At 52.8% G+C, this 26,745-nt stretch overlaps 1 protein-coding gene across 1 annotated transcript; it reads left to right on the plus strand.

The window, feature by feature from the left end:
* Positions 1 to 1,663: 1,663 nt before the first annotated feature.
* LOC131400001 (myelin and lymphocyte protein) lies at positions 1,664 to 25,762 on the plus strand. The gene is made up of 4 exons (XM_058534663.1): positions 1,664 to 1,831; positions 19,530 to 19,697; positions 20,878 to 21,003; positions 25,193 to 25,762. Exons 1-4 carry the CDS (start codon positions 1,739 to 1,741, stop codon positions 25,265 to 25,267), a joined length of 462 nt encoding a protein of 153 aa, XP_058390646.1. The 5' UTR covers positions 1,664 to 1,738; the 3' UTR covers positions 25,268 to 25,762.
* The last annotated feature ends 983 nt before the right edge of the window (positions 25,763 to 26,745 follow it).

Consider the following 26,745-nt stretch of genomic DNA (forward strand, 5'->3'; position numbering starts at 1 on the left):
AGTCATTTTTCCAAAGAAAATATAGAGATGGGCAACAGGCATATGAAAAGATGTTCAACATCTCTAATTAGTAGGAAAATGCAAATCAAAACTACAATGAGATACCACCTCACACCCATGAGATTGGCTATAATTAACAAGACAAGAAATAAATGTTGGAGCAGATGTGGAGAAAAGGGAATCCTTATGTAGTGCTGGTGGGACTGCAAACTGGTGCAGCCACTTTGGAAAACAGTATGGAGATTTCTCAAAAAATTAAAAATAGATATACCATATGATACAGCTATTCCACTACTGGGTATTTATCCAAAGAACACGAAAACACTAATTCAAAAAGATATATGCACCCGTATGTTCATCACAGCATTATTTACAATAGCCAAGATGTGGAAGCAACCCAAGTGCCTGACAATGGATGATTGGATAAAGATGTGGTGTATACACACAATGGAATACTACTCAGCCATAAAAAAGACAAAATCAACAACATGGATGGACTTTGAGGGTATAATGCTAAGTGAAACAACTCAGAGAGAGAAAGACAAATACTGCACGACTTCACTAATACGTGCAGATAAACAAACACATAGATAAGGAGAACAGATTAGTGGTTACCAGAGGGGAAGGGGTAAATGGAGGGCGAATAGGGTAAAGGGCCACATATGTATGGTGACAGATGAAAACTAGACTATTGGTGGTGAGCACAATGCAGTCTACACAGAAACTGTTACATAATAATGTACATCTGGAATTATGCAATGTTATAAGCCAACATGACCTCAATAAAATAATTTTAAAAAAAGAATAAAGAAATCGTGGTCCAGAAAACAAAAACCCAGCAGCAACAGGTAGTCATAGGACATGGGGAGGAGGAGTCATGGCACGGCAGAGGCGCAGAGCTGCCCCCTCTGAGAGAGGGCATAGATCTGCTCAAGGAGGGCCCTTCCTGTCTCTTGGCTTCCATGCAGATCTGCCCCAGCACCACCACCACCCCTCCTCTGGGGCTGACAGGGCCGAGAGAAACCTCCTACCCTCAAACAGACAAACTGGAAGCTCCAGCACGCAGTGGAGCGGACCCCGGGTGCAAGGTTCCTGGCGCCGGACTCCAAAGGCGCGGGGAGAAGGGGTGGTGGTCAGAGGTGGTCTCAACGCCGCCCCTGCAAACCCCAGCCTGCAGCTGCGGCCAGAAGTAGGACCTCGTCCCACCGTGAGCCTGAATGCGGACGTCACATATACTAACCCACCCAGTGGAAAGATGAAGACGCAACCTAAGAATAGCTATAGCAATGGTGACCTGAGGATTGACAGGGTGGGGAGTTTGGAGAGCCTAGTTACTGATGGTTATCGTTTTTAAGGGATGGTGATCCCCTGCGAAGAGTTCAAAGCGTGCGACACGCTTCGTCAAAGTGTCTTTTTCCTGCTCCCCACGGGAGATGGCACCCGGAGGTGGGACGCAGGAGTCAGGTCCCCGTCTCCAGCCCGGCACGCCCGCTGGGCGCCCTCAGGGTGGTTCAGGGCGGCGCCCTAGGCACTCTGGCCGGGTCCCTTGGGGCGCGCACGGCCAGCTCTGACGGGGCGTGGCGGTGTCCCGGGCTCCTCCCTCCTGCGCCCCGGGCGCCTCCGCTCTTAACCCGCAAGCCGGCGGGCGCCGGGGCCACTGGGCTCCGCCGAGCAAGCGAGAGGTCAGCCGGGAGGCGAGCCGCGCGTCCTGTCCCCAGGCCGACGCCAGCACGCCGGCATGGCCCCCACAGCGGCATCGAGTGGCAGCACCCTGCCCAGCGGCTTCGCTGTCTTCACCACCTTCCCCGACTTGCTGTTCATCTTTGAGTTTGTGAGTAGCTGGCGCCGGAGCTGGGGCGGGGGCGGGATGGGCTGTGCCGCGCGCTGTAGCGGGGGCTCCGCACAGCCGACTGGACCAGATCCACAAGTTGTGGGGTCCCGGGAGCATCGGGATAGCTGGGCCAGGATAAGGACAGTCTCCCCCCACCCCAGCCGTTTGGCCCCTTCTAGACCAACTACAGTGGGGGAAACAGTCTCCAGGACTTAGGCGGAAAAACCAAACTCGCAGCATGGGGCAGATGTTGGAAGCGGGCCAGGGTCCATTCGTCACGCTGGTTCCAAAGGTGCGCTCCCCACCCGGTTCACACGGGCCGCGCAGAGGAAGCCCTTATTGGAGAGCGATGTCCTTGTAGAGGCGCCCAGCTCTCTCCAGGGTTAGGATTTCGTTTACAAAAATCAGCAAAAGAAACCTGAGCATCACCAACCGAGGTTTGGGGATTGGGTTGGTGTAGGAGGAGCTGAATCCAGATGATTCTCTTCTGACCATTGAAAGTTTCTGGCGAGAGAACGTATTTGCAACAACTTTGATCTGGAAAAATAATAAAACAGGCCACCATTTGCTGCACCACAGTCATTCCACCCTGTGTGTGGAGTGAGGGGAGGGAGGGGGCTGGTGAGAGCTGTCCTCTGCCTTGGCTGACCTTGAGAAATGGGAAGGCCTCCATACCTGACATTGGTCCCTCCTTAGGCTGGAGCCACACAGCAGTGCAGGTGGCAGCGGGAAAGCGCTTCCTACCCTGGGCTCCTGGTAAAGTGCTCACTGTGTCTCCACGCTTCAGACCACCCTCAGCATAAACTCCCCAGGGGCCACAGGCCCTCAGCTGGGAGAGGATGTGCTGTGTGTATACTGTGGGTGCAGAGCCTTGCAGCTGCGGAGACTCCTTTCCTGCACCTCCCTTCCCTGCATCCCACAGAAGAGTTGGCTGGAAAAGAGCTTGTCCAAATCTGACTGTTTAAAAAGGGACTCCAGCTTCTTATGGCCTGACTGGAGGCGGAGGGTGTGAACAGCAAAGGAGCAGGTTCTGTCATCCATGGACAGTTTGGGGAAAGGGCTAAGGGACCGAGGTTGTGGGGTGGCACCAAATCACTGCATTTGTGAGAGTTGAGTTGAGCTCACACCTGCATGTACCCATAGTGACTTTAAGTCCTGGGGCTAGCCAGAATCAAGGAGTGACATCTAGAAGAAACCCTGGACACCACTACCACCATTTCTGGATAGGGACAATCAGGCCCAGAGTGGGGAGGGTCTTGCACCCACTGGAACATTCTTTCCCCAAATGGCTCCTCTGGGTGCATCTATTCAGCATTTGGCCTGTGCTTGTCCAAGGCTGATTTCTGAAGATGAGCACACAGTGCGCATGACCTGGGAGTAAGTAGTGGGTGTTCCTTCAGAGGCCACTGTATTTACAAAGGCAGAGTTTCATGACCAAAAGAGATGATGGCTGATGGTGAGGTGTGATGGGGCAGAGAGATTTTGAAGCAACAAGAAGTCTTCCTAGTGTCTCTTCAGTTGCCCTAATGAGTGGCTTCCTCTGCCTTTGTAGCTGTTCAGGGAGCATTGTGACAAGAATCACGAGAGAGGGCGTTAGCAGGGCTTCATGCGAAAGACTCAGGTGCACCTCCTTCTCCTGCCCTCACAAGAGCTGGCTCAGGTGGCAGCAGGTGTGGAGGGCCTGGCTTCACAGAGGGGACAGCCTCCCAGTGCCCGCTGACTCCTCTTGGCATCCCAGCCTAGGGGAAGGAGTGCTCCTGGGGGTAGGAACAGCCCAGCCAGGCAGGGTGATCTGTGGGGGAGGGGATGGAAGGATCCCACCCATCCTACCAAGTGAAAGGAGAGAGCAGGGGTGTGGGAAATCTCAGAGCCATGGAGTAGTGGAAGTTTACTCCTCCAGGGCGGTTTTGTGACCTGTAATAGTAGAGGCTTCTACAAGAAATAGTTCTCCCTTGCCCAGACCACTTTGCTCTCAGCTGTCATAGAAGTTGTTTTTACTCCTCCCCCTCAGCTCCTGCTCTCCAGACGCAGACCTTCTCCCTCCTACTTCCTGAGAGATGCTGGACACCTCAGTTGTCACCTCCAAACTCTTTCTTCCTCTCTAGATTGGGGATGGGTCCCGGGATGCCTGGGAGAACAGGAAAAAAAGCAGACACCATTCCTTTAAGTTTTCCTCTGCACAGATTGTACATGGGAAGCGGGATGTGCTTTGGTGTGTAAAAGAACAGAGACTTGAAGGGCCCGAGGAGGCACTGGCCACCCTGGGAGAGTTTTTTTAAATTATGGACTATTACAACACAACAACAAAAAGATAAACAAGCCAGTTAGAAAATGGGCAAAGGACTTGAATAGACATTTCTCCAAAGAAAATATACAGATGGCCAATAAGCACATGAAAAGAAACTCAACATCAAAAAGATCATCAACATTAATCGTTAGGAAAATGAAATCAAAACCACAATGAGGTACCCTTTCACATGAAACTAGGATGACTCTTATCAAAAAACTGGAAAATAGCAAGTGCAGACCAGAGTGTGGAGAAATTGGGGCCCTCATACATTGGTGGTGGGAATGTAAAATGGTTCTTCTGCTGTTGAAAAGAGTTTGATGGTTCCTCAAAAAAATTATCATATGACCCAGCAATTCCACACCTGGGTTTATAACCTACAGAATTGAAGGCGGGGACCTGAATAGGTACGTGTACACGCGTGTTCATAGCAGCACTGTTCACGATAACCAACAGGTGGAAACAGCTGAAGTGTCCCATCAACGGAGGAATGGACAAACTGTGATATATTCACACAGTGGAGTATTACTCAGCCGTAGGAAGGAATGAAGTACTGAGACAGACCACAAAGTTGAAAACATTGTGCTGAGTAAAAGAAGCCAGACACAGAGGTCCATATTGTATGGTTCTATTTATATAAAATTTCCAGAATAGGTAAATCCAGAGAGACAAACAAAAACTGGTGGTTGTCCAGTGGCTGAGAGGAGGGGGAAATGGGGAGTAACTGCTTAATGGGTACGGAGTTTCCTTTTGGGGTGATGAAAATGATTTGGAATTAGATAGAGGTGGTGGTTGCACAACATTGTGAATGTATTAAATACCATTAAAATGGTCAAGTTAAAATGGTTGGTTTTATGTTTGCCAAACTTCACTTCAATTTTTAAAAAAACAAATTAAGATATATTTTAAATATTACAGAAAAGTATATACAATACTTTAATAGGCACCCATATAATTATCACTCAACTTTGTCAAATCTTAATATTTTGCCTTATTCACTTTTAGTATCAAGGAAATAAAGGTTTTCAGGTGCATCTAAGCCCCTGGATTCTCCGCTGTCTTACTCTCCTCCCTCCATCCTCAGGACGCCCCTGGGTTAGTGTGTTCCTGACTCCCAAGCAGGGTTCAGACATTCCCTGCACACCTGACTGCCTGTGAACTATACGCGGCACTGTGTTATGTGTCCTCACGCTTTATGGAAATAGTATCATCCTGTATGTATCCTTCTGCAACATGCTTTTCATGCAACGTTCTTTTGAGGTTTATATACACATTGATGCTGTTTATCCATTCTTCTGTTGAGGGACATTTTGGCTATCTCCAATTTGTGGCTTTTTGCTATTGCAGACAGCATTGCCAAAGAACATTCTTGTATTTGTCTCTTTGGTCACATGTTGGGAATTTCTTGTGGGAACACACAGAGGATTTGACTTGCTGGGTCATGGGGAATGCATATCTCCATTTTCCCAGATGCTACCACATTGCTGTCCAAAAGCGTTATTCCAATTTACACAGCCCAGGAGCGGAGTCACTGGGAAGCTTATGAAGCTTAAGCTCAAGACCCCCACTTGCTCAGGCCCCTTCCAAGACTCAGACTCGTTTTTTGTTCTTTTTAAAGAAGGTCCCCAAATTATATAAGTTTCAGGTTAAACCTGGGCCTTCCCGATTCCCACCAGCAGTGGATGAAAGATCCCATTGTTCCTCATCCTTGCCACACTTGGTAGCGTCAGGCTTTGTAATTTTCTGTTAGTCCAATGGGTGTGAAACGCTTGATTTGTTTTTAAATCTGTCGTCCAGCAAGTTGATTACTCCGAGTTCCTATTTTCATGCCCGACCTTGCATTTGCCTGGGATGGGCAGGTGTCAAACCTTTGGCCTCCAGGGCCCACAGGATGGGGTCCACTCCCCTCCCAAGGCAGGGACACTGCCCACAGGAACAGGGAAAGGGCGATGGCTCAGGGCAGGGCATGGTCACCTTACCCTGGCCCACACCCCTACCCCAGAGCTCCTGACCCCTGAAAGCTGCAGGGTCCCCACAGGAAGTAGAAGGCAGCCCAACCAAGGGTGTGACCCTGCCTCTCTGAGCACCCCCAAAACCCCACAGGCGATGCTGCTGTTGCAGGCAGTGGGGTCACAGGTGCACCCCCATACAGGCCCTGGTGGAGTGTCCAGTGTCTCCCCTCCCCAACAACTGCACCCAGGGCTCTGCTTCTGGCCTCCTCCCCTGTCCCCACCCAAGGGGGACTTTCCTTTTGGAACCACAGTGTCTGTTTTTTCTTCCTCCTCCTCTAAGCTGGGGGCTTCATGACACTCCGGCCACCATTCACAAAACAGGATGTTAACATAGGATGCTTTTTGTCTCAGTTCTGGCCAGGGCCCCAAGAGGAAACTTCTCTCACGAAGCACCAGGAGATACCCTCCCCCACCCCACTGTCAGAATTTGGGAGGGAAATGCCTGAAAGGGAGCTATGAAATCATTAACCCAGCTCCCTCCTCCTCAGCCAATAAAAGGAATGGATCCACAGAGAGAACGGCTGGGAACTCAGAGAGAATGTTTCTTTGGGAAGAGCCTGCTAGAAGTGCCACCCACCTCTCCAGGGGCAGACGTCCCCTCCTTGCATGTACCTCTCAGGAGCTTGAGGACACAGAGAAGTAGAGGCACCTGTGGGAGGGAACGCTTTTAGGGTGCACTTTTTGGGGTGGGCGTGGGGGGGAGCCACCTAGAGTCGGTTTGCAGGTTCCATTCTTACAGTGAACTGGACATAGTAGTTACTAAAATGAGCCTGTGTCTGTGACCCAAAGTGCCTGGGGACTTTTTATTATTTGAGGTGACCAAACAAGTCCTGGGACCTGTCCTAGATGTTCACCTGTCTGGGGAACAGCGGCCCCAGAGCCAGGATTGGGCAGTGGGGTGGGCGGGAAGGATGATGGAGCAGCTTTCTGGTGGGTGGTCCACATTCTGCTCCATTGAGAAGGCCCCATGAGGACTCCTGGGAGATGAGACATGTAGAGTCCAAGACCTGACTTTCCAGCGCTGGGAGGAAACTGAGGCTCAGAGAGGGGGGCAGCTAGTCACTGCTTCTTGCAGTGACAGCAGATCACTTCCAGGTCTCTGCACTCACCCAGACACCCGGGATGAACTTCTGCCCACAGCAGAAGGACTGTGAACAGGTGCCCCGCCCACCTGGGAGCCCTGGGCAAGGCCTGGTTCCCTTCTCTCCCCCCAGGGAGTGAAAGGACAGCTCAGAGCCACTGGGGAGCTCACACCACCCTGGGCTGCTTATCAAATACACACCCTGGAGGTTCTGAGTCACTAGGTCCAGGGCGGCCCAGGAATCTGTATTTGATAAACACTGTACAGCCCCCATCGAGTCACTGAAATTTGGAGTAGTCATTGGTAGGCTAACCTACCCCCTCGATGTTGTTATGGGGGGACAGGATAGTGGGGACAGTTCTCAGTGAGAGGCTGGGGCAGGGAGCCAGGTGCCCTGAGGTTCTCCCGGGTTCAGGGCAGGCACCCTTTCTGTGCTGCCCCAGCATGGGACCCCTCATACACTCACCAGAGAGTGGGGGCTGAGGCTGGCCTTCCCTGGTGTGCCCACTGACCCCTGGCCCTGTGTCATCTTCTTGTGTTGGGGGCCCCTCTCTGCAGCTGTTTAGAAGGGGCTAAGGATACTGCCGGGTTTTCTCCTTTCCCCCTCTCTAAAGGGAGGGGGAATTACAGGTAGAGGTCTCTAAGGTGTTTGTTCTTGGAGTTGAGAAGTGACTGTTCCGGTTTTTCTAGAACCAGAGGCCTGCTCTGATCAAGCAGTCAGTGACTGAGCAGTTCTCTGGAAGCTGCTAAGTGTGGTGATGGGGACTCTGGGGGGTCATGCATATGTCAGCACAACCAGGCTCCACTGAGAAAGATTGCTTTTAAGCTTTCCATGAGTCACTCCTCCATATGACACAGGTGGCGTAATGTGGGGGTGGTACGAGGACCCCTCTCTGTCCCAGTGCTTCCAGGAGAGAGCAGGAGGACCCCAGATGCCATGGCAGGGGAGAGCTCATGCTCAGGTGGGGCCAGGGACAAAGGCTGACTGTTGGCACCTGCAGGCACACGGAGAGAAGAGAGTGCACTGGGCTGCTGGCCAAGGCCACTTCTGCAGCCTCAGGAAGGGCTTGGCTTTGCTCTGGGCTCAGGCACCTTCTCTGAGGGATTGGCTGGGGTGGGGGGCTGGAGTTGGGGACTGGGGCCCCCTGGGGCCTGCCTTGATGTGGGATGGGCCAGCCAGTCTAGACGGGCTGGGGGCTGGGGGCTGACTCCTGATGGATTCAGAGCTGAGCCCTGGCTTCCACCTGTGACACAGCCCGTCTGGGGCTCCCCCCTGGCCTCTTAAGTACCAGGCCCTGGAAATAGTGTTTTGGACCAAAGGCCATCAAGGGCAGGGCTGATGGGATAGCCCAGCAGGGGTTCTCCTCGGTGCTGATGGATGGGGACAGTGGGTGAGGGGCCCCCTCGTCCCTGAAGCACTAATGCCATGGGGAGGTGCAGGCCAACTCCTCACAGGTTTCAGACTGTTCCCGGGAGCACGGAGCAGGTCCTTGGATTGTCTGCATCATGGAGCCCTGACCTGCCTTCTAGATTCTGGTGGAAGGTTTGGTTCCTGGTCGGCTCCTGCTGGGCACCAGCAGCATAATGACTTCCTAGGGTGACCTACTGGCCTTGGTTCTCCGCTCCAGGCTCTCACCAGTCCCAGCTCAGTAATAGCTACTGTTCTGCCCACACTGGGGCAAACAAGCCTGTGTTGAATCACTTCAATGCCCCAAGGCCCTAGGGCCTGAGAAACTGTGTAGGAACTAAAGGAAAGCCTTGTCAGCAGCCGTCACACACTGAGAGGCACAGGCAGGGGGAGGAGGAAGGCCCAGGGCCACTCAGCCAGTCTCAGCTGACCTGAAACTCCACACCAGAGCCCCGCTCCTGTTAGAAGGCAGCTGGGCTGTGAGGGGAGGGGCAGGAGAGGAGGAGGAGGGGGACGACCCCTGAAACTCCTGGGTCCAACTTTGAAGGAGGCCCTTAGAGGGCCCAGGGTACAGGCTTTGGGGGGGGGTCACTCCAGGAAAGGAGCAAAGGAGGAAGGACAGAAGGTGAAGCCCACGTCCCTACCCTGTTAGTAGGGGTCGGGGTGGGGGTGACAAAGGTCGTGTTGATGGACCCGGGGATGAGGACCACAGCCCTGTGTCTGCTGAAGAGGGAGCCATGCCCTTCAGGGTTCTGAGCTTTTCTTGTGTTTTGGTCTTAAACACAAACCTTGGTGTTCTTTCCTCTGAAGGAACGGGGCCTGTTGAGCCAGTGGAGGGCTGGGAGGGGAGCCTGCCTCCCATCGCCTCCTCCTTTGTGATCTCCTCTCCTCTAGACCCAGGGCGGCTGGGAGCAGGATGACGGCTAAGGGGCTAGTCTCCTCTCCCCCCATGTTACTATTCTCATGGCCATTTCCAAAGCTGACCCTACACCGGGAGATTTTATGGTGAACGGCCTGTGGGTCTCCTTGGGTACCTGACACAGGCAGGGATGTCCTGACCTGACTCCATGGGCAGCCTGTCAGAGCCGGCCCTCAGCAGCTGTGGAATGTGAGCAGGCCACTGCGCCTCAGTTTCTGCATCAATGAAATGGGGCTGTAATAGCACCCACCTCAAGGCTTGCTATGAGGAATAAGTGAGTTTAATGTACACAAAGCTCTTCAAACAACGTGGTGCACACACTCCTGCTCAATAGCTATTAGGTGCAATTATCATTAATTTACGAATAAGTCAAACCCCTGCCCCGAGATCCACTGGCCAATCCGTGCTATAAGGGGGCAACTGCAGGAGGTTCTGTGAGGCGATCCCTCACCACCTATGACCTTAGATGCCCTTCCCGGGCAGGGTGCATGAGGCAGGGGAGAGTGAGATTTGGGGTGGGCAGGGCTGTGGAGGGGACATGTGACTTGTCCCTGCGGTCTCCAACTACTGCACAGACACCACCCTCTGTAGGGCTTTCCCAGTGGCTCCTCTGCTCGGAGCTACCCCTGGTCAGCCCGATGGGATGGCCAAAGGGAAGAGAGGGCTGTCTGATCCTGTCCTGCCTTCTGCCTTGGGCGTGGGACTTCCTGAGCCTCTCCTGCACCGCCCTGCCAGCCTGGTGCCAGGATGGGTGGGGAAAGCTCTGTGAATCCTGAGTGCAGAGCAAAGTGCTGCATCTGCCCCAAGGCAAAGGAGCCAGTCACCAGTGGGCCCGGGATTAAACCTTTCAGAACTGATCTGTCTTCGTTGTAAGTGCTTCACCGTCTGGGCGGGCACTGGTGCAGGGAGAGGGCAGCCTCTGCACAAAATTGTGCCCCACCTCCCCCAGCCTCCGCCCTGCCCTGCAGCTGCTTGGTGATAAGACAGGCAGAGGTGGATTCAGGGATCTGGCAGGAAGGAAGCACCCAGCTTTTATGTCTTAAGAGTCTTTCCAGAACCAGCCCCACAGTCTTCTCTGGTCTCCATTTGTGGTGCTCCTTTGGTGCAGGTGACAATGAGGGGGCTAAGTCCTCTGTCCTTCAGGCCTGGCATACCCATCACCTCCACCTGGGAGCCCACCTGGAGGACACCCATTTCCTGTCCTGCAGGCCCCTGCTTATGGTCTGTCTCCCACCTGGACCCTGAGTCCGCTGATGTCCCCTCACAGACCGTGCCCTCTGACACATTTGTTCTCAGTGAGCAGTGGTAGGACAGGGGCCACAAGAGAGTCCTTGAGCCCAAGGACAGACAGAGGGTGAAACTGACAGTCACCACCAATTCCCCAGGGAGACCCCCGGGAACCTCAGAGAAGCACCGGGTCATTGATGGGGATTTCTTCTCACTGTTGGCAGGAGGACGCCTGTTTTGTTGGCTGATGACCTTAGTGACCTATTTGGTGACTCCCATCAATATCTTTTGTTTTTCTTGCACCGAAGCCTCTCCCGTCTGGTCTACATTTCCACAGATTTTGTCTCTTTAGGTGGCTTACCTGTATTTTACCCAGAACCTCCTTGTTTCTGTTTATCCTCCTGAGTCAAGCCAGCGGGGTACAGGCGTGGTAGGAAAAATTTCCATCTAGACCAGGACAAGCCTGTGTGAGAGCTCCCAGCTTTGTGGATCTGGAGGAGCTTTCCTCCACTCAGGAGCTGGTGACCGTCCTCTGCCTCGTGCGGGAGGGTGATACTGGTCATGGATTGTTCATCATGCTCACGGCCAGCGCTGGGGAGCAGAGGCATAGTGGGTACTGTGGAGAGAAGATCGCCCCAGGGACTTCAGGGAAGTGGGGGTGCAGGCCTGAACAGGGCCTTTCCCAGTTCACACTCGCCCTGGTAATATCAGCTACAGACCTGAACTCCCCTCCTCTCTCTTTGAATCCCAAATCTCCATCCCCCTCTTTACAAACAGACACCAGGCCCCCTGAGTCCTGGTCTTGCCTTCAGTGTAGATGAAAGGACACTATCTAAGCTGGCCTTGGGAGGTATGATGGCACAATAGGTCCCCTGGAAGGAAGGAGCCTGCTGCTGAGGGGCCAGGAGGACAGAGCAACAGGCATAGGTAAACTGAGTCAGGTGGCCTCAACACCTCTCCTGGTGTTCACCTTTGGAGTAGCCTCAGAGCTCAGACTCCCAATAACTGGGAAAGAGGAAGGGGTCCCCACACAAGAATCTTCTGACTCCCCCCAGACGCCTCACCATGGGGTCAGAGTGGGGGATCCTGTGCAGATATCTGGGCTCCCTGTCCTGGGCAGAGGTGTGAGCTGGTGTTCACCCTCGCTGGGCCCCGACACTTTCACCAGGACCTGACTCTGCCCTTGGTGGACCCAGAGCTGCTCCTGGGGGGCCTGGTGGCAGGACGGGAAGAGAGAGACAGGAAGAGAGAGAGGGGCTCCATTTATTAGTGTGTGTCTTTGGATAAAGTCTGTCTCCCTGGATGTTCCTGCCTCAGTGCTGGCCATGGTCATTGTCACTCTCAGAGTCTGTTAGATAAGTGAATGAATGAATGAATGAATGAGTGGGTGAGTGAGTGAGCAAGTGAATGACGCCTCTCCTCTGACTTGCTGAGAGCTGAGTCCTCCGTACAAGGGGGTGGGGGTCACACAGGAACTAGAGGAGCTGGCAGAAGCCCCTCTGTGTTGGCCTCCTGCTACCCCTGCCTCTCAGTCCCCCGCCTCCCTCTCAGCCCCGTTCTCTGGGGTCTCCGGGAGGCTTCAGTGTGTCGGAGTCTTGGTCTTTCTCCTCTGACCTCCCTCTCTGTGCATCCTCCTGCCCCCTGGTGCTTATGTCCTCTTGACTTCACCTTGATGGTGTTTCCCTTCTCTGCCGTAGCTCATCCTCAATCCGCCTCTGCACACACACACACACACACACACTCTCTCACACGCGCACACACACACACACACACACACACACCCCTTAGAGCTGACTGTTGAGCCCCTCCCTGAGCACACAGTCACTATGCTGGTCAGTCCCCACAGCACACGCCCTCCTGGCATGGCAGTGACCCCTGACTGCTGGAAGAGGTCAGCAGGTGTAAACACTTCCAGCAGCAGAACCGGGGCTGCAGTCCTGGTGGCCTTGGGAGAGCAGCAGAGGGCTCCGAGCTCACGGCAGCTGGGACGAGTCTCAGCAGGTGTGGCCATCTTTTCTTTTCTTCCCTGGAGAGATGATTTTGCCCACCTGACCTAAGTGGCAGGACGGCTGAGTGTTGGGTGCACAGCCTGTGTCTGTGGCCAGATTCCTTTACTTCTCAAGAGTTCAAGGCTCAAATTCCTGTCACATGCGCCTTCAGGGCACACACCATGCCCTTGGAGCTGTTGGGAATCTGACGCTGGGCTCTGAGGGGCCGCACAACCAGATGTGTGTGTGGGAAGTCCTCTGTGGGTCACGTCTTGACTTGTTACTGGAAGAGAGTCTGCTTGTGGGGACTCTGACAGAGCAAAATGGAGCCCCAGAGAAATATCCAGAGAATTTGGGCAATTCCTGTGCACCGACCTCAACTATCCACGTCCTGCAGCAAAAACACTGGACAACTGTGGATGCCGAGCATCTTCAGCCCCACACAAGCAATGGGCACGCTGTACTAATCTCAAGAATGTGCCAGAGGATTCCTCTCCCCCTTTTGTGACTGAGGCTCACTGTTTGTAGGAAGACTTTCTCGTATTTTTATGTTCTTTGTGTTTCCTTCTGTGGAGGCACACACATTTTCTTCAGCTTTGGTTTCTGGGAGATCATAGGTTTTTCTCTTTTTGATGCTTTTGAAGTTATTTTTAAATCCTGGGTCCCACCAAGGTTTGGAGGGGAGGCTTGTGCATGTGGAGATCCTAGACCTCCTGAGGTTTTCACGTGGTTACAGGTGAGGCTTTGCCTCCTCACATGACAGTTGTTACAGCGAGCATTTAGAGTGCCCACAATGTGCCAGGCACTCAGGCCCAACCCCGTGATGTGGGCACTGTTGTTATCAGCATGTTTCATGTAGGGAAGAGAGAGGTTAAGTAACTTGCCCAGGGACAACAGGCCACCCAGCGAGTAAGTAAGAGCTGACTCAAACTCGGTAATTCTGCCTCTAAAGTCTATACCCTTAACCACTCTCGCCTGCCTCCAGTAGATTAATTCAGAAAGAAAAAGAGAGAACCTTCTCTGAGATTACACGAGAGATCCCCCTAAGACTATCTCCTGAGGAAATTTTTTTCACAAAAATAATTTGATCATGTAGACCACGGATGTAAACACTTTTAAGTCTTTGGAAATATTTTGTCTAGTTTTATACAATATTCTTAGTTCTTAGAGAACTTCAACTCTGCTCAGCGTCCAAAACTGGACTGATTTAAAGATGAACAGTTTCCAGTCCTGAAACACCAGGATGAGTGGGCCCTCAGGTCCCCATCTCCACCCCATTCACAGACACTGAGGCTGTGACCCAGCATCTAGAGGACACCCAAGCTTGAGCAAGTCTCACGTTCAAGGTAAGACAGAAATTGAAGCTTAAGGAGAGGAGAAGAGAGGAGAGGAGAGGAGTGGAGAGGAGAGGAGAGGAGAGAGAACTTTGCATCCAGAGCCCAGGCAGGACCTAGAAAGGCGTCTGGGCAGCGTCGCTGGAGAGCAGGGCAGGGCATGGAGACAGCAGGCGTTTCTTCTTCTGTTTTCTGGGAGTTACCAGAACATCATCCACAGTCTTGTGTTGTGGAAACACATTCCCAGGCCTTTGGCAAAGAGCCCGGGCTGTCTGTCCCTTGTCCTATGACTCTGCTTCTCTCCAGTCTAGTCAGACCCTGAGCCTGAGACCTGGGCATTGGTGTTTTTCCAGGTGTCTTGGGTGATCCTGGTGTAGACTGAGGGCTGAGAGCCATAGAGCATTAGCGCAGGCCCCACCCCCATTTCCCAGTTTGGGGACCTGGGGCCCAGAGAGAGAGCTCCAACCTAGTGACCCACAGACCACCAAGTTAGAGATCTTTCTCTGAGAGCACCCTAGCCAGCTGCACCCTCTCTAGTGTGGAGGACAGTGACCGAGGGGCAGGCAGGGGGTCGTGGGAAGTCTGGCCTGTACTGTAGACAGAGATGAAGGGAAACTGAGGCCACGCCTCCACCTGTGTGCCTGACGTTGTCAAGATGGTCGCCTCTGAGCATCTGTCACCTGGAAGCTGGGAGCCGCTTAGAATTTTCTGTACGAAGGGAAATGCTTGACCCTCACCTACCCCTTTGCTCTTGACATTATCTGTCCAGTGGGGTCCTGAGGCCAGGGTGGGTGGACTGCTTCCTGCCCAGGAGGCCTTCTCTCCCGGGGGTGGGCGCAACGCCCGCGCTCTGCTGCTCTCTGCACACTGAGTGGGGGAGCGCGGCAGGCACAAGCTGTGTCCACGATTCACGCTGAGTCCCGGCTTTCCCCTGAGCGGGGCCTCGGAGGCCTTCACACTGGCCCCACAGCCAGTGCTGTCTCCAGCTCTCCCTCCCTCGAGCCCCATCTCCTGCTGCTCCTTGTCCCCCACCTCGTGCGCGGAGGTGCTCCCCGGCCTTCTGAGCCCTCACTGTGCTTCAGCTCCTCTGGACGCGGCGTGTATTCCCTCCTGCCCTGGAGAGCTCCTTCCTGACCCTTTGGCCAGGTCAACCAGCTACAGCCACTTCTCCCCTCCAGACCCGATGGGGCCGTGCCCCAGTCCAGCCTGCTTTGCCCCCTCGGGGCTGGAGATCACCCTACATTGTAACTGGCTGCCTCTGCATCTGTCTCCACCGGGCTGTCGGCTCCTGGGTGGGCAGTGTCTTACCCCAGTTGTTGGGTGGCGCTGGGCACCATGCCAGAAGCTTCACACTCACATGCGTAGTTTCAGCCCGTTTGCACCAGCCCACGATGTGGGGAGACAGCTGGAAATTGCCATTTACAGATGAGGGATCCGAGGCCCAAGAGGCTGAGTCACGTGCTCCAGCCTCCTCCAGCACATTCAGAGGAGAGCCCCTCTCAAGGGCTCACGTGTGCCTCCAGCCCGTGCAGACGCTGTGTGGTGCAGGTGCTGTGGGAGCTGGCATGTGCCGGGAGGACTGGAGCCTGCACACCTGCACAGCCGTCACAGCTGTTACCCCTTCCGACACGCATCTGCACTGGAATTCTCACAGCAGCGGGGCCTGTGTCCAGGGCACTTCACAGACGTCTAGCGGGGAACAGAATCTCCCTATTCTCAGCCTCCTCTTTTTTCCTTCTCCCCCCGTCCTCTCTCAGGGTTGTTCTGCACCCAACTCAGCCCCCCTCCCAGATGGTCCCCTGTGCAGGTCACCCTGCATTTCTCCCCTGGGCACCTGCTGGGCAGGGCTGTGAGGAGGAGAGAGCAGGCCCACAGCCCATCTCCTGGGAGCAAAACCCCCTGGGTTTAATCATTTCATCTGTGCTGAGGACATTCCCTTCACATGATGTGTCACTTAAAATATGTTTCTGGGACAGATGGGGCCTGGGGACATGTTTCCTATGAGAACGTCCCTGGGCACCAGGGGTTCCTCAGCTCTTTCCTGTTGGAGGCTCCAGAGAGATGAGACACATTCACTCAGTGTCCCCCAAATGGTGGGTGAGAATGGCCAGGGGAGTGTGCTGTGAGGGTAGAGATATTTTGTAAAAATCCCGGTGAGGGAGAATTTGTCACCTTGAAAGACGTTATGCTAAATGAAAGAAGCCCGTCACCCAAGTCCACCTTTTATTATGTGATTCAACTCATGTGAAAGTTGAGAACAGGGGGATCTATAGAGACAGAAAGCAGATTAGTGGTCACTTAGGGATGGGAGGGAGAGGGGACCCTTAGCTAAAGGGCACAGGGTTTCTTTTGAGGTGATGAAAATGTCCTAAATTGGCTCTGGAGACAATGGTTACACACATCTGTGAATATCCTAAAACCATTGAGTTGTCCCTTTAAATGGGTGAGCTGTGTAGTATGTGAATTATCTCTCATTAGAGCTGTCTAAAAGAGAGAGAATTTCTCCCAACCATCTTACTGTGAAACTTAGTGCTATAGATAAACCATACAAAGAAATAAGTCACCATGATTTTATAAGGACCTTTGCAAGGTGGTGCACCCAGAGGGGGGACAGGGTCCTGAGGTACCAGGGGGCAGAGCTGGGATGGGGCACAGGGGGGCTTTGCTCCTGTGGACAGAGATTCTTCCATAGACCCTGGGAAGCTGCATAACAGTGTGTGTGTGTGTGTGTGTGTGTGTGTGTGTGTGTGTGTGTGTGTGTGTGAGAGAGAGAGAGAGAGCATTCCTAGGGAGCTGGCACACAGTCTTCATCACACTGTGAGAGCACACGCCCACAGCAGGTGGAGAGTCGGGATTGACCTGGAAGCTTCCCTCTGCACTGGGGGCTGGAAGCTCAGCCCAGAGCTGGGGCCACACTCGCTAGTGCACACTCAGGACTCCATGGCGACACTCAGGGTGGTGACTGCTCTGACCTCCCCTCACTTATCCTGCCTTTGGTTCCTGACCGGGCCACACGGGAGGAATCCAGCTGAAGGAGATGCAGTGAGCTGAGTCTGCAGACCAGGCTCTGAGAGCCGCCTTCTCAGATTTTAGCATTTCCAGGCACCACCTGTGCATTCATTTACCTCCTATGTATTCTACAGTTAATTTTTTTTCTAAAATAACTCTATCACTGCCTCAAAAATAAAAACACTGCCCTTCTACAGATCACCTTTGCCTGCCCGTTCTTGGAGCACCTGTTCTAGGGGAGTCCAGACACCTGGCTCCACCTGAGCCCTTCTCCCTGCCTTAGTCAGAAAACCTGCGAGACAGAGACAAAGAGAACCGTTTTCCTGATATGGCTTTCAGTGCCCCTCAATGCCATGTCTGTTGGCCTCATACTACCTTCTCCAGCCCGCGGGGTCCCACGCGAGATTCCATAACGGAGGGCTCCCCTCCACGTGCAAGGCCAACTGTTCCTTTGGGATTTGGTCCATCAGTCACGTGTTTAGGCACAGCCCTCTCACAGGAGACCCTGAAGGCCAGGTAACTAACTCGGACACTGACGCATGCTGGACAGGCCTTCCCTGTGTCCCACACCCCAGATCAGCCGTGAGCAGGGGGACCCTCACCCCCTCCCTCACCTGGTCAGGGGCAGTGCCCTTTTGTCACAAACCAGATACACCTGTCATGTGCTGAATGCTGCAAAAGGAGAACGTAGGGCTCTCTGAGAGCACGTGAACGGAGACCTAAATCAGATTGACCCTCTTTGGATGCTCAGTGGTTGACCAGGCAAACAACACTTAGGAGAAGTGTGTCCCAGGCGTTTACCTCTGACCACGAGATGGGCATGCAATCCTCCCTCTTCTCCATGCCACACTCTGCTGCCTCCTACATCCAAATCTGTCTCAGCCATCGGCACGCTCAAGTCCCTTTGTCAGTGCCTGTTATGGAAAAGGCCAAGTAACCTGTTTGATCTTAAAGGCGACTATGGATGAGGTCGACACACACATCTTACTCTATGGCAGTCAGAGGATTTGTATTTAACTGATTTTGCTCTAATTACTATAAGTCGTAAAGTGTGTCCCACTGGTTCTGTCATGTGCCTTCCTTCAGGCAATATCAGATTCGTCAGTAGAGGAAGTCATCTGCTCAGAGATGCCCAGATCTGATTCTTGAGGCCCAACTCACTTTTGATAACTCCAGATTCTTCATTGCACTGACTTTTCTACCCAGATGTGATTCTCTCCTGATGCTTCTCAGCTCACAGGCTCGGAGAACACCTGTGAGGACAGTGGAACCTCTCACCCAGCAGGTGGGCAGCAGGTACAGGAGACGAGGACAACGTACCACTTGAGTTCACACCACAGGGGATGTAGGACAGGGGGATCAGCCTGTCCTCAGCCCCCAGATGCTCAGGAGGATGGTGCCAAGTGTCACAGTACCTTGGAACCTCTGACTGCAAAGCCGTCTCCACCTGTGTCCCAGCCCACTCCCAACACAGTCCTTATCCGGGTGGGGACAGTGGATGAGGCTGAACTGATGTCACTGGGATGAAGAGGGACAAGGAGAAGGGGAGAGAAGTGCAGAGAATCCCAGCTTGAGGTGTGCTTGTCCACAGGGGGAGCGGGACTGTGGCACTGAGGGGTGTTATGACCCCACGTCTGTCCTTACTCTCCCCTTTGATTGGGGATCACTGACCCTGTGAGCGTCAACTGGGGTGTCTTCTGGGTAATGATGGGGGAGTGCTTCTCCCATGCCCATTCTCTGCCACCCAAGGAGACCGGGCTGACCTGGGCCCTCTGTCCAGCCCCAACTCCAGCACTCAGAGCACTTCCTGGACTTGGGATTTAGAGGTCAATTTAAAAAAAAAAATGCTAGTGACATAGTGTGGCTAATTTATTTTGCCAAGAAAAGACCAAAAGAATCTTCTGGTCACTACCATTTCATACAAGAAAGGATATTTTTATATGAAAAATGCCATGAAAGATATAATCTCAGAGTTAGCCATTCTAATGATAATACTGGATGGCATAAATCCTTTCTTGGGATGAAGAATTACTTAACTTCCACGTACCTCAGTTTCCCCATCTGACAGATGGGTCAGTACCTTGCTCATAAGGTTGTGTGAGGACTAACTGAGTTAATATTTGTAAAGTGGTTAGGACAGTGCCTGGCATATAAATGTGATCTATGTGCTTATTAAATTAAAAGTAAAAAATTATATTTAAAAGTGAATAAAAGCAGGCAAGCAGAGGATTGAGAAAGACTGAGATTGGAGATCCAGGCTAGAGCCTTGGGGGATGAAAGAGTCATTTTTGGTGAGGAAAATGCCCACCGCTGTTCTCTGCCTCCTTTCTGTTTTTCTGCCCCCCATGCCCCAGTGTGACCTCTGGGTCTGGCCCTTCCTGGGCGTGAGCTCTCCTGGTCCAATGCTCACCCCTGCCCTCCTTCCCTCTGCAGGTCTTTGGGGGCCTGGTGTGGATCCTCATCGCCTCATCCCTGGTGCCCTTCCCCCTTGCCCAGGGCTGGGTGATGTTCGTGTCTGTGTTCTGTTTCATCAGCACCACTGCCCTGCTCTTCCTCTACATAATTGGCGCCCATGGTGGGGAGACTTCCTGGATCGCCCTGGTGAGTCTCAGCCCTGGATGTTTGAGGGGGTGGGTAGTATTGGACCCTCTGCCCTGGGAGGCTGGCTTCTCCAGCGCTGGGTGAGGCTGCCCTGTAGACGTCTCCCACCCGCGTTCCAAGGCTGAGCTGGCCAGGCCTTCAGCTCCGAGTGTGCACAGCAGCCCAGGGCTCCTGCAGCAAGGTCAGGAGGAGGTGAGGGCAGAGGGTGGCTGTCGCTGTCTGATCCCGTTGGGGCTGCTCTGCCTCCTCCTGCAGGACGGCCTTGTTCACGGATGACCAGCAGCTCAACCCCCCTCCCATCCCGCCTGCACCTGCCAGGGCCTGTCGGCACCTCCTGTCGTCCAGGAGGGCTGGGTTCCATCTTGGGGGAGCAGGGTCCTGGGGACTGGCCTTGGCTGCCCATGTGAGGCCCTGCTTACTGCCCAGCTCCCAGTCACAGCCTTCTAAAGCCGGCTCACCAGAGAGGGGCTTGGTGGGGGATAGAGATGGCCTGGGGTCTCTGTTCTGTGTAAATTCTGCCTTGAGGCCCATGAAGAGGGTGAAACTTACACATGGACCCCTGCCCCTTGTCCCCTGGAAGGGGGTCGGGGCCATTTGGCCGGGCCTCTCACTCTCAGAAGTTCTCCTACTTAGACTTGTGAAGTCACCTCCAAATTACAGCTACTCAAAACCGCATTCTAGTACTTTTTGCTTGTAAACATACCTGGAGCCTTCCACCTCCCCCACAAAAAACGAACAACCACAAAACAACAATGGAAATGTTCTGGGCCTCTTTCACCTGCACTGATCACCAAGGGCACATCCTAACCAGGACTGTGACCATGGAAGACACTCCTCAGGTCCAGAACAAATTTCTACCTATGCAATCCCAAACTGCGCCCCCTACTTGATCCCCCCTCAAGGGAAAGCAGCGTCCCTTCTCCACTGAAGTCCTTACTCTGGCCCCCAAACCAGCAAGAATAAACTCAGCTGGGCAGATGACCTCTGTGAGGAGGGGGGTGGGGGCTGGTGATGGTGGATGGGGTGAGGGAGTCAAAGGAAGAAGCAGAACATGACAAAGTACCCTGAGCCATTTCCAGTGGGGACAGGTGGACTGGATGGGCCCTGCTGGGACCACAGCTGCCCCACATCTCCATGTCTGGGCTCCCCTTCTCTCTCATGGCCCTTTCTGATCCTGCAGGATGCAGCCTACCACTGTACTGCTGCCCTGTTTTACCTCAGCGCCTCTGTCCTGGAAGCTTTGACCACCATTTTCATGAGAAATGGCATCACATACAAACATTACCATGAAAACATCTCTGCTGTGGTGAGTCCCCCAGTCAACCTGCCCTTGTTCATAGCTCCCAATGCCCAATGATAGAGGGTCTTAGCGGAAGGCTGCCCGAGCTCTCCAATGTTTTTTTAGTTCACTAACTTTTCAATGAAAGAGACTTTCCCCCCATTTATCAAGAAACAAAGCCCCAGAGAAGGGATGGGAAGTGCCCAAGACTCCCTTCGTCATCTGGTCAGTACCGTACTGCCCAGGCCTGGGCTAGCCCGGGGGTCCGTGCCTGGGTGGGCTTTGAGGAGGGCAGATGTGTGAGGAGACATGAGTGCTGAGTGCCCGGCACTGTCTGAGCTCTCCATGAACAATCCTATTGAACCCTCACAACAGCCCTGGGATGCTGGCGCTGTTATCATCCCCATTTCACAGATGGAGAGCCAGGGCACCAAGAGCATGGATAACCTGCTCCAGATCACCAGGAATTGGTAGGGCTGGTGTCCAGGCCAGGTGCTCTGTCACCCACACTCAGCACCAGTTTGGAGCAGTGAGTCTGGCCACTTGGGTCTCCTGGCTCTCCCTGAGTGGTCTTCCGTGGAATCACACAGTTGGGCAGGGAGCACTGAGGCCTGGGCTGGAAAATCGAGTGGCCAGTGTCTCCCCGGGCCCTGGCTCTGGGGCTGGGGCTGTGGGGAGGCCTTTTGGGCCCAGTATGTGCAGACCCCCAGCTGTGGGTGTTTGCTGCTGTGATTAGGCCCTCAGCTCTTCATGACGGTGTCTCCTGCCCCACAGCTCTGAGAACCTGTGGGAGGAGGAGGGGCTTGAGGTCACGTCTCCACCAATTCCCTGTGCAGGTCCCTTGTGCTCTCTGGGCCTCGACTTGCTCATCTGTGAAATGAGATCGTAATTCCTGTCTGTTTCCCTTGAGGACTGCAGAGATATTAAACAGCTTCTTCCCGAGGCCTCACAGGGAGCACTGGGTGGAACAGGGGCTTGAACCTCATTGGCCTCATCAGCAGAAGAAAGAGGGGTGCCCACTGTGTGTGACTGGGGGGCATGTTGTGTGCAGGTGTCTGAGCTCTAAAAGGAACGTTCTCCAACTGCAGGGCCAGATGAGTTAGTAGGTGAGGTCATGTGAGGTCATGACCTGGATTTTCTCTTTGATGGAATGGGTTCCAATGACAGGAGGAAGAGAATGCATTTTTTCATAAAACTTTTCTCCACTGCTATGCATGGGTGGGCATGCACCAGTATGCTAACTCACCATATCAAATGTATTTCTAGCCATGGATATTGTTTAAAAAATTAGAAAAAATTTCAGAAATAGTGCTCCTCAGATTTCTAGAGGTCATCTTATGAATTATGAAAACCTGGAGGTCAAACATAATGACAGATCACAGAATGTCAGCTACAGGCACCAAAGCTATGCCATCCTCCCATTTTCGAAATGACAGAGCAGAGGCTGAGAGAAAAAACACTTTGCAGAAGTTCCTCAAAGCCTGTCTACTGGTCCATGTGGGCCTGTCCCCTGCTCCGAGGAACACACATGCTCCTCTTATGCTCCCAGCCTACTCCCTAGGTCCATCAACATGGCCACCTCATGGTCCCTGAACCCCGCTCAAATGTCCCACAGTGTGGGAATGTCTCCCAAATTGGCTCATCTCCCAAGATGGCTGGTTTCTAAACAGTAGCACAGCCAGGCAGCCCCTAGCTTGCTCTCCCATCCCTTGGGAGGCTGTTAATCACCTCCTCTGCCATCCTTCAAATGACTGTTTCATCTCCCCCTCACCTAGAGAGCCTATACATACCCCTATCTCAACCCCAGCCTTCTCTCTGAACAGACATCAGCAAGACATTTGAGAATAATTTCCAAAAATTATTGCAGACAACGGTAATGAAATGTAGATGGAATGTGGCTAGTGGGTCAGCACTTGATGGAACAACCCAGATGGGCTGAATTAATGCCCTTACTCACTGGACAGATCTCTAGCTGAGAACCACTGGGCTCCACTGTGTTCTGACTTCTCTTTTACTTTTTATCAAAATGCAACACGCATCCAGAGAAGTGAGAAGGATGCAAGTGCACAACTTGATGAGTTTCCATAAAGCAAACCCCTCTGTGTAACAAGCATCCGGATTAAGAAAGAGAACATCATGAACAGCTCCCAGAAATCCCCTTCTTGTTCTGCCGCCATCACTGTGCACCCACACCACGGATGACCACAGACCTGATTTCTAGCTGCCTAGTTCAGTTTTGCCCGCTTTTGAACTTCATGTGAATGGAATTACACAGTGTGTATTCCTTTACGTCTGGCTTCTTTCTCTCCACCGTAGGTGTGTGAGGGTCAGCCCCACTGTTGGGTGGAGATGTACAGTGTTTATTCTGGTTGCTGTGGAGTATTCCATTCATGACTACACCAGCGTCTCTTTATCCAGTCCACCATTGATCGTGTTCCCCCGTTTGTTAGTTGAGTTGGAGAAACATGAGCATGCCCAGGCACAGTCAGGAGTGCCAGAATCAAGAATCACGATGTTCTCAGCAGGCAAGGGCGCTGGGCTGAAACCACCAAGGTGAAATATGAGCCCGGTTCACTGTGAAGTCTCGCCTTTCTATTCACAATATCAATTGTGTCAGTGCACAGGGGAGGAGGAGTCATGATTACTCGGGATTTAACCCCAGACCCTGCCCAACCATCACATGCCCTTCCCGTGGTCTCGGGGATGGCCAGTCCAGGGTGTGGGAGGCGTCTCAAGACCTTCTCCCACACACCCCTGGCCTTTGGAAGCATCTGGCCTCCTCTCACCTTCTGTGGTTCCTGATGGGGACCTGCCTCAAAAGCTGAGCTTCTATCCCCTCCTTTGCTGGCAGCAGAGAGTCTGCCCCGAAGGGATCCCTGAGATTGGTGGGAACTGACTGAGGGTAGCTGGAAATTTCTGCAGAAAGCTGGAGGTTTTTGGATCTTAACAGTGGTGGGCAATAAGGACAGCCGTGTAAGGAGAGGGGTTTCTGAAAGCATAAGGATGTCCTTTCAGGTCCCTGGCTGTCAATGTCCCCAAGGTGCCATTTCTTGCCATCACTTGGAAAATAAGTCTCTGTTTCCTGTTCCTGTGAAGGCTTCTGAGGTGCCTCTCCCAAGGATTCTCACGGGGTCTGGAACAGCTCAGACAGTAAACTGCTCCCACCTGACGGGGAGAGGTGTTTTTCGGGGGGCTGCTCACTCCTGTGTGACTGCTCCTTTCAGCCAGGGTCCTTCAGAGTTCTCGGATGAGTTCTCTTAAATTTGTTATTAAATAACTTGGCTTACTCATTGCCTCTGGCCAATGAGGGTGAAGGGTTCACCCATGTGTGGGGCAGGGAGAGAGCAGGCTCGGGGACGGCTGGTGTTTATGGACATTTTCAAGGGTCACGGAAGTGTAGCCGCCCTAAATGTGGTGCCTGGGCTGGAAACTCTTGACCCTACGCCAAGGTCACAGGTGCAGATATTGGACTTGGGGGCAGGCAAGCCTTTTGAATAGATGGTGCCCACATGACACAACACGTCAGGGGCTTGACAGGCCACAGAGTGACCATTTGCCATATGTCCAGGGCCTTTGTTCCCAGCGCCAAAAACTGCTGACTGGATCTTCCCAGCGTCTTTCTCAGTCAGCCCGCTCCTTTCTGCAAAAGCTCAAAATCCTCCTCCCTGTCCCTGTCCCTCAGTCCTGTGAGCCTGGATCCCTTGCCCGTGCCTGTGAAATTAAGAATCCAGAACAAAATTCTGAGAGGGGTCTGAGGATGTCCAGGCAGCTTCGAGACCTTAACCAGAGCCAGCAAACCCATCTGTTCATATTGTCCTCACCGAGGCCGCTGGGATCACAGCTGGTGGACTCTGCTCTTACTGGTGTGGAGGAAGACAATTTCCCATGGAGAGCAGTTGATACTCACCTGGGGGCTTTTTTGGCCCCCATTTCCAATTGGGTGGCACCAGCATAACGACGTGAGATGGCAGATAGTTGACCTTGCACTCCATGTCCAGTTGATCATTAGGGTACCTGGAGCTCTGTGCTGAAAGCATTCTGGGGTCACATCTGGGCTCAGCCAGAGAGGATGTCGGCATGAGTGATGGGAAGCAGTGGCGGTCCACACACTCCAGGTCTGGCGTTGAGCGCGATGCGTGTGGCTGACCCAGTGTATGACCTATGCCTTGCCCTCTTCCCATGCATTCCTGTTAATGGTCATTTATCTTGATTTCAGGTGTTTTCCTATGTAGCCACTTTGCTGTACGTGGTCCATGCTGTATTTTCTTTGATCAGATGGAAGTCTTCATAAAGCAATAGAGCAACTTTAGCTGAAAACCCAGACGATGGTAACTGATCAGCCTACCTTCCAGCATAACTTTTTAGAATGCAGAAATGCTCTCAATGGTGGGAAAAAGAAACCAAAAACAAAAAAGCAACGCTCTGTTTCTCGTGGGTGTTATGTTGACTCTCCCGTGTCCCCTCCTGTCGGGGTTGGGGGCTTGCTGCATTTAACCTCCAACTACTGAGCTGTCTTTCAGGGTCATTTCCTATTTGTGATGGGGTGGTGGGGTGAGAAGTGGGGACTGTGACCTGAGAGACCACGAAACAAAGATCCCCTGCTGATCCCTGGACCGGATCTTGAGAACTCTCTACTGGAATTTTCCACAGGCTCTTTTGAGTAGCCATCTCATGTTTTAAGTCTTCATGGATATTCTACATGTTATAAGGATAAAACTCACCCAACAAATATTTGCAGATGTCTGTGGTAGAAGATGACAAACCTTTGAACTACTTTATAAAGTGCCTTTATGTTCAATACTTTTGTGGGGTGTTTTTTGGGTTTTGTTTTTGTGTCCTCAGTATCCTCAGGAACACCATCATTTCAGTTTCTTTCTGGGGAATCCTTTGGCTTAGATGGAATCTCCAGAGGCGGCATCAAATGGCAGTTCAGATGACAGCTGTCTGTGCTCAGCCACTGCACTCAGGGAGCCCAGCACTCGGTCTCCCACCCTCCCCGCTACTGGGGGCGTCAGATGGCTTCACCTTCTCTGGAAACTTGCCAAATACCAGCCTGGGGGTTCCCCTTCTTTTTCCTACAAGACAAAGGGATCTGTGCTCGATTTGAAAATCCTCAAGCCACAAGAAAACAAGGTGCAGAAGTTTCTTCTCACTCTGTGAAGCTGATCAGAAATGTTCTGGGCAGTGGGCTGTGTGTTCTGTTCCAGTTAGTGATGTGGGGAATAAACTGTTTTTAGGATTTCCTTGGGCCACTCCAGAGGAGAGGAAGGGGACCAGAGTACAGAGTGACAGGAAGTGAGGTGACAGTGATAAGTGCCATGTTTCGGGGTGAGATGTCTGGGTGAAAGAAGAGGAGATAAGGAAGGGGCGCTCAGTCACGAACCCTGAAAGTCAGCTCCTGGTATCAAGTGCTCCTTCATCCTTCCCTCAAAGAACCCATGACATTCCAGAGCTGGACTCTAGAACAGGGGCCTCAGAAACCTTCAGCCCCCAGCTGTGGAGGTGGACGGGCAGGGGCTGGCTGACCTCTGGGGAGTGACCATGAGGACAAAGCTTCAAGCCTCAGGCAGAGGTTTCACTGGGTGACATTTCCTTCCCATCCACCTTGGGGACCCATGACTAACTTGGGTCTCAGTGGTATCTCCAGGAGGTCCTCTGTTATCCCAGGATAATTGTACCAGAAAAGGGCTACTTTTAGTGAGTCCACATAAACACAATTTAAGTAAAAAGCTTCATAGTAAATTAGAAGCAAAGGTTTCATTGGGGCTT

Source organism: Diceros bicornis, chromosome 40 (genome assembly GCF_020826845.1).
Source record: "Diceros bicornis minor isolate mBicDic1 chromosome 40, mDicBic1.mat.cur, whole genome shotgun sequence".
Classification (NCBI taxonomy): domain Eukaryota; kingdom Metazoa; phylum Chordata; class Mammalia; order Perissodactyla; family Rhinocerotidae; genus Diceros; species Diceros bicornis.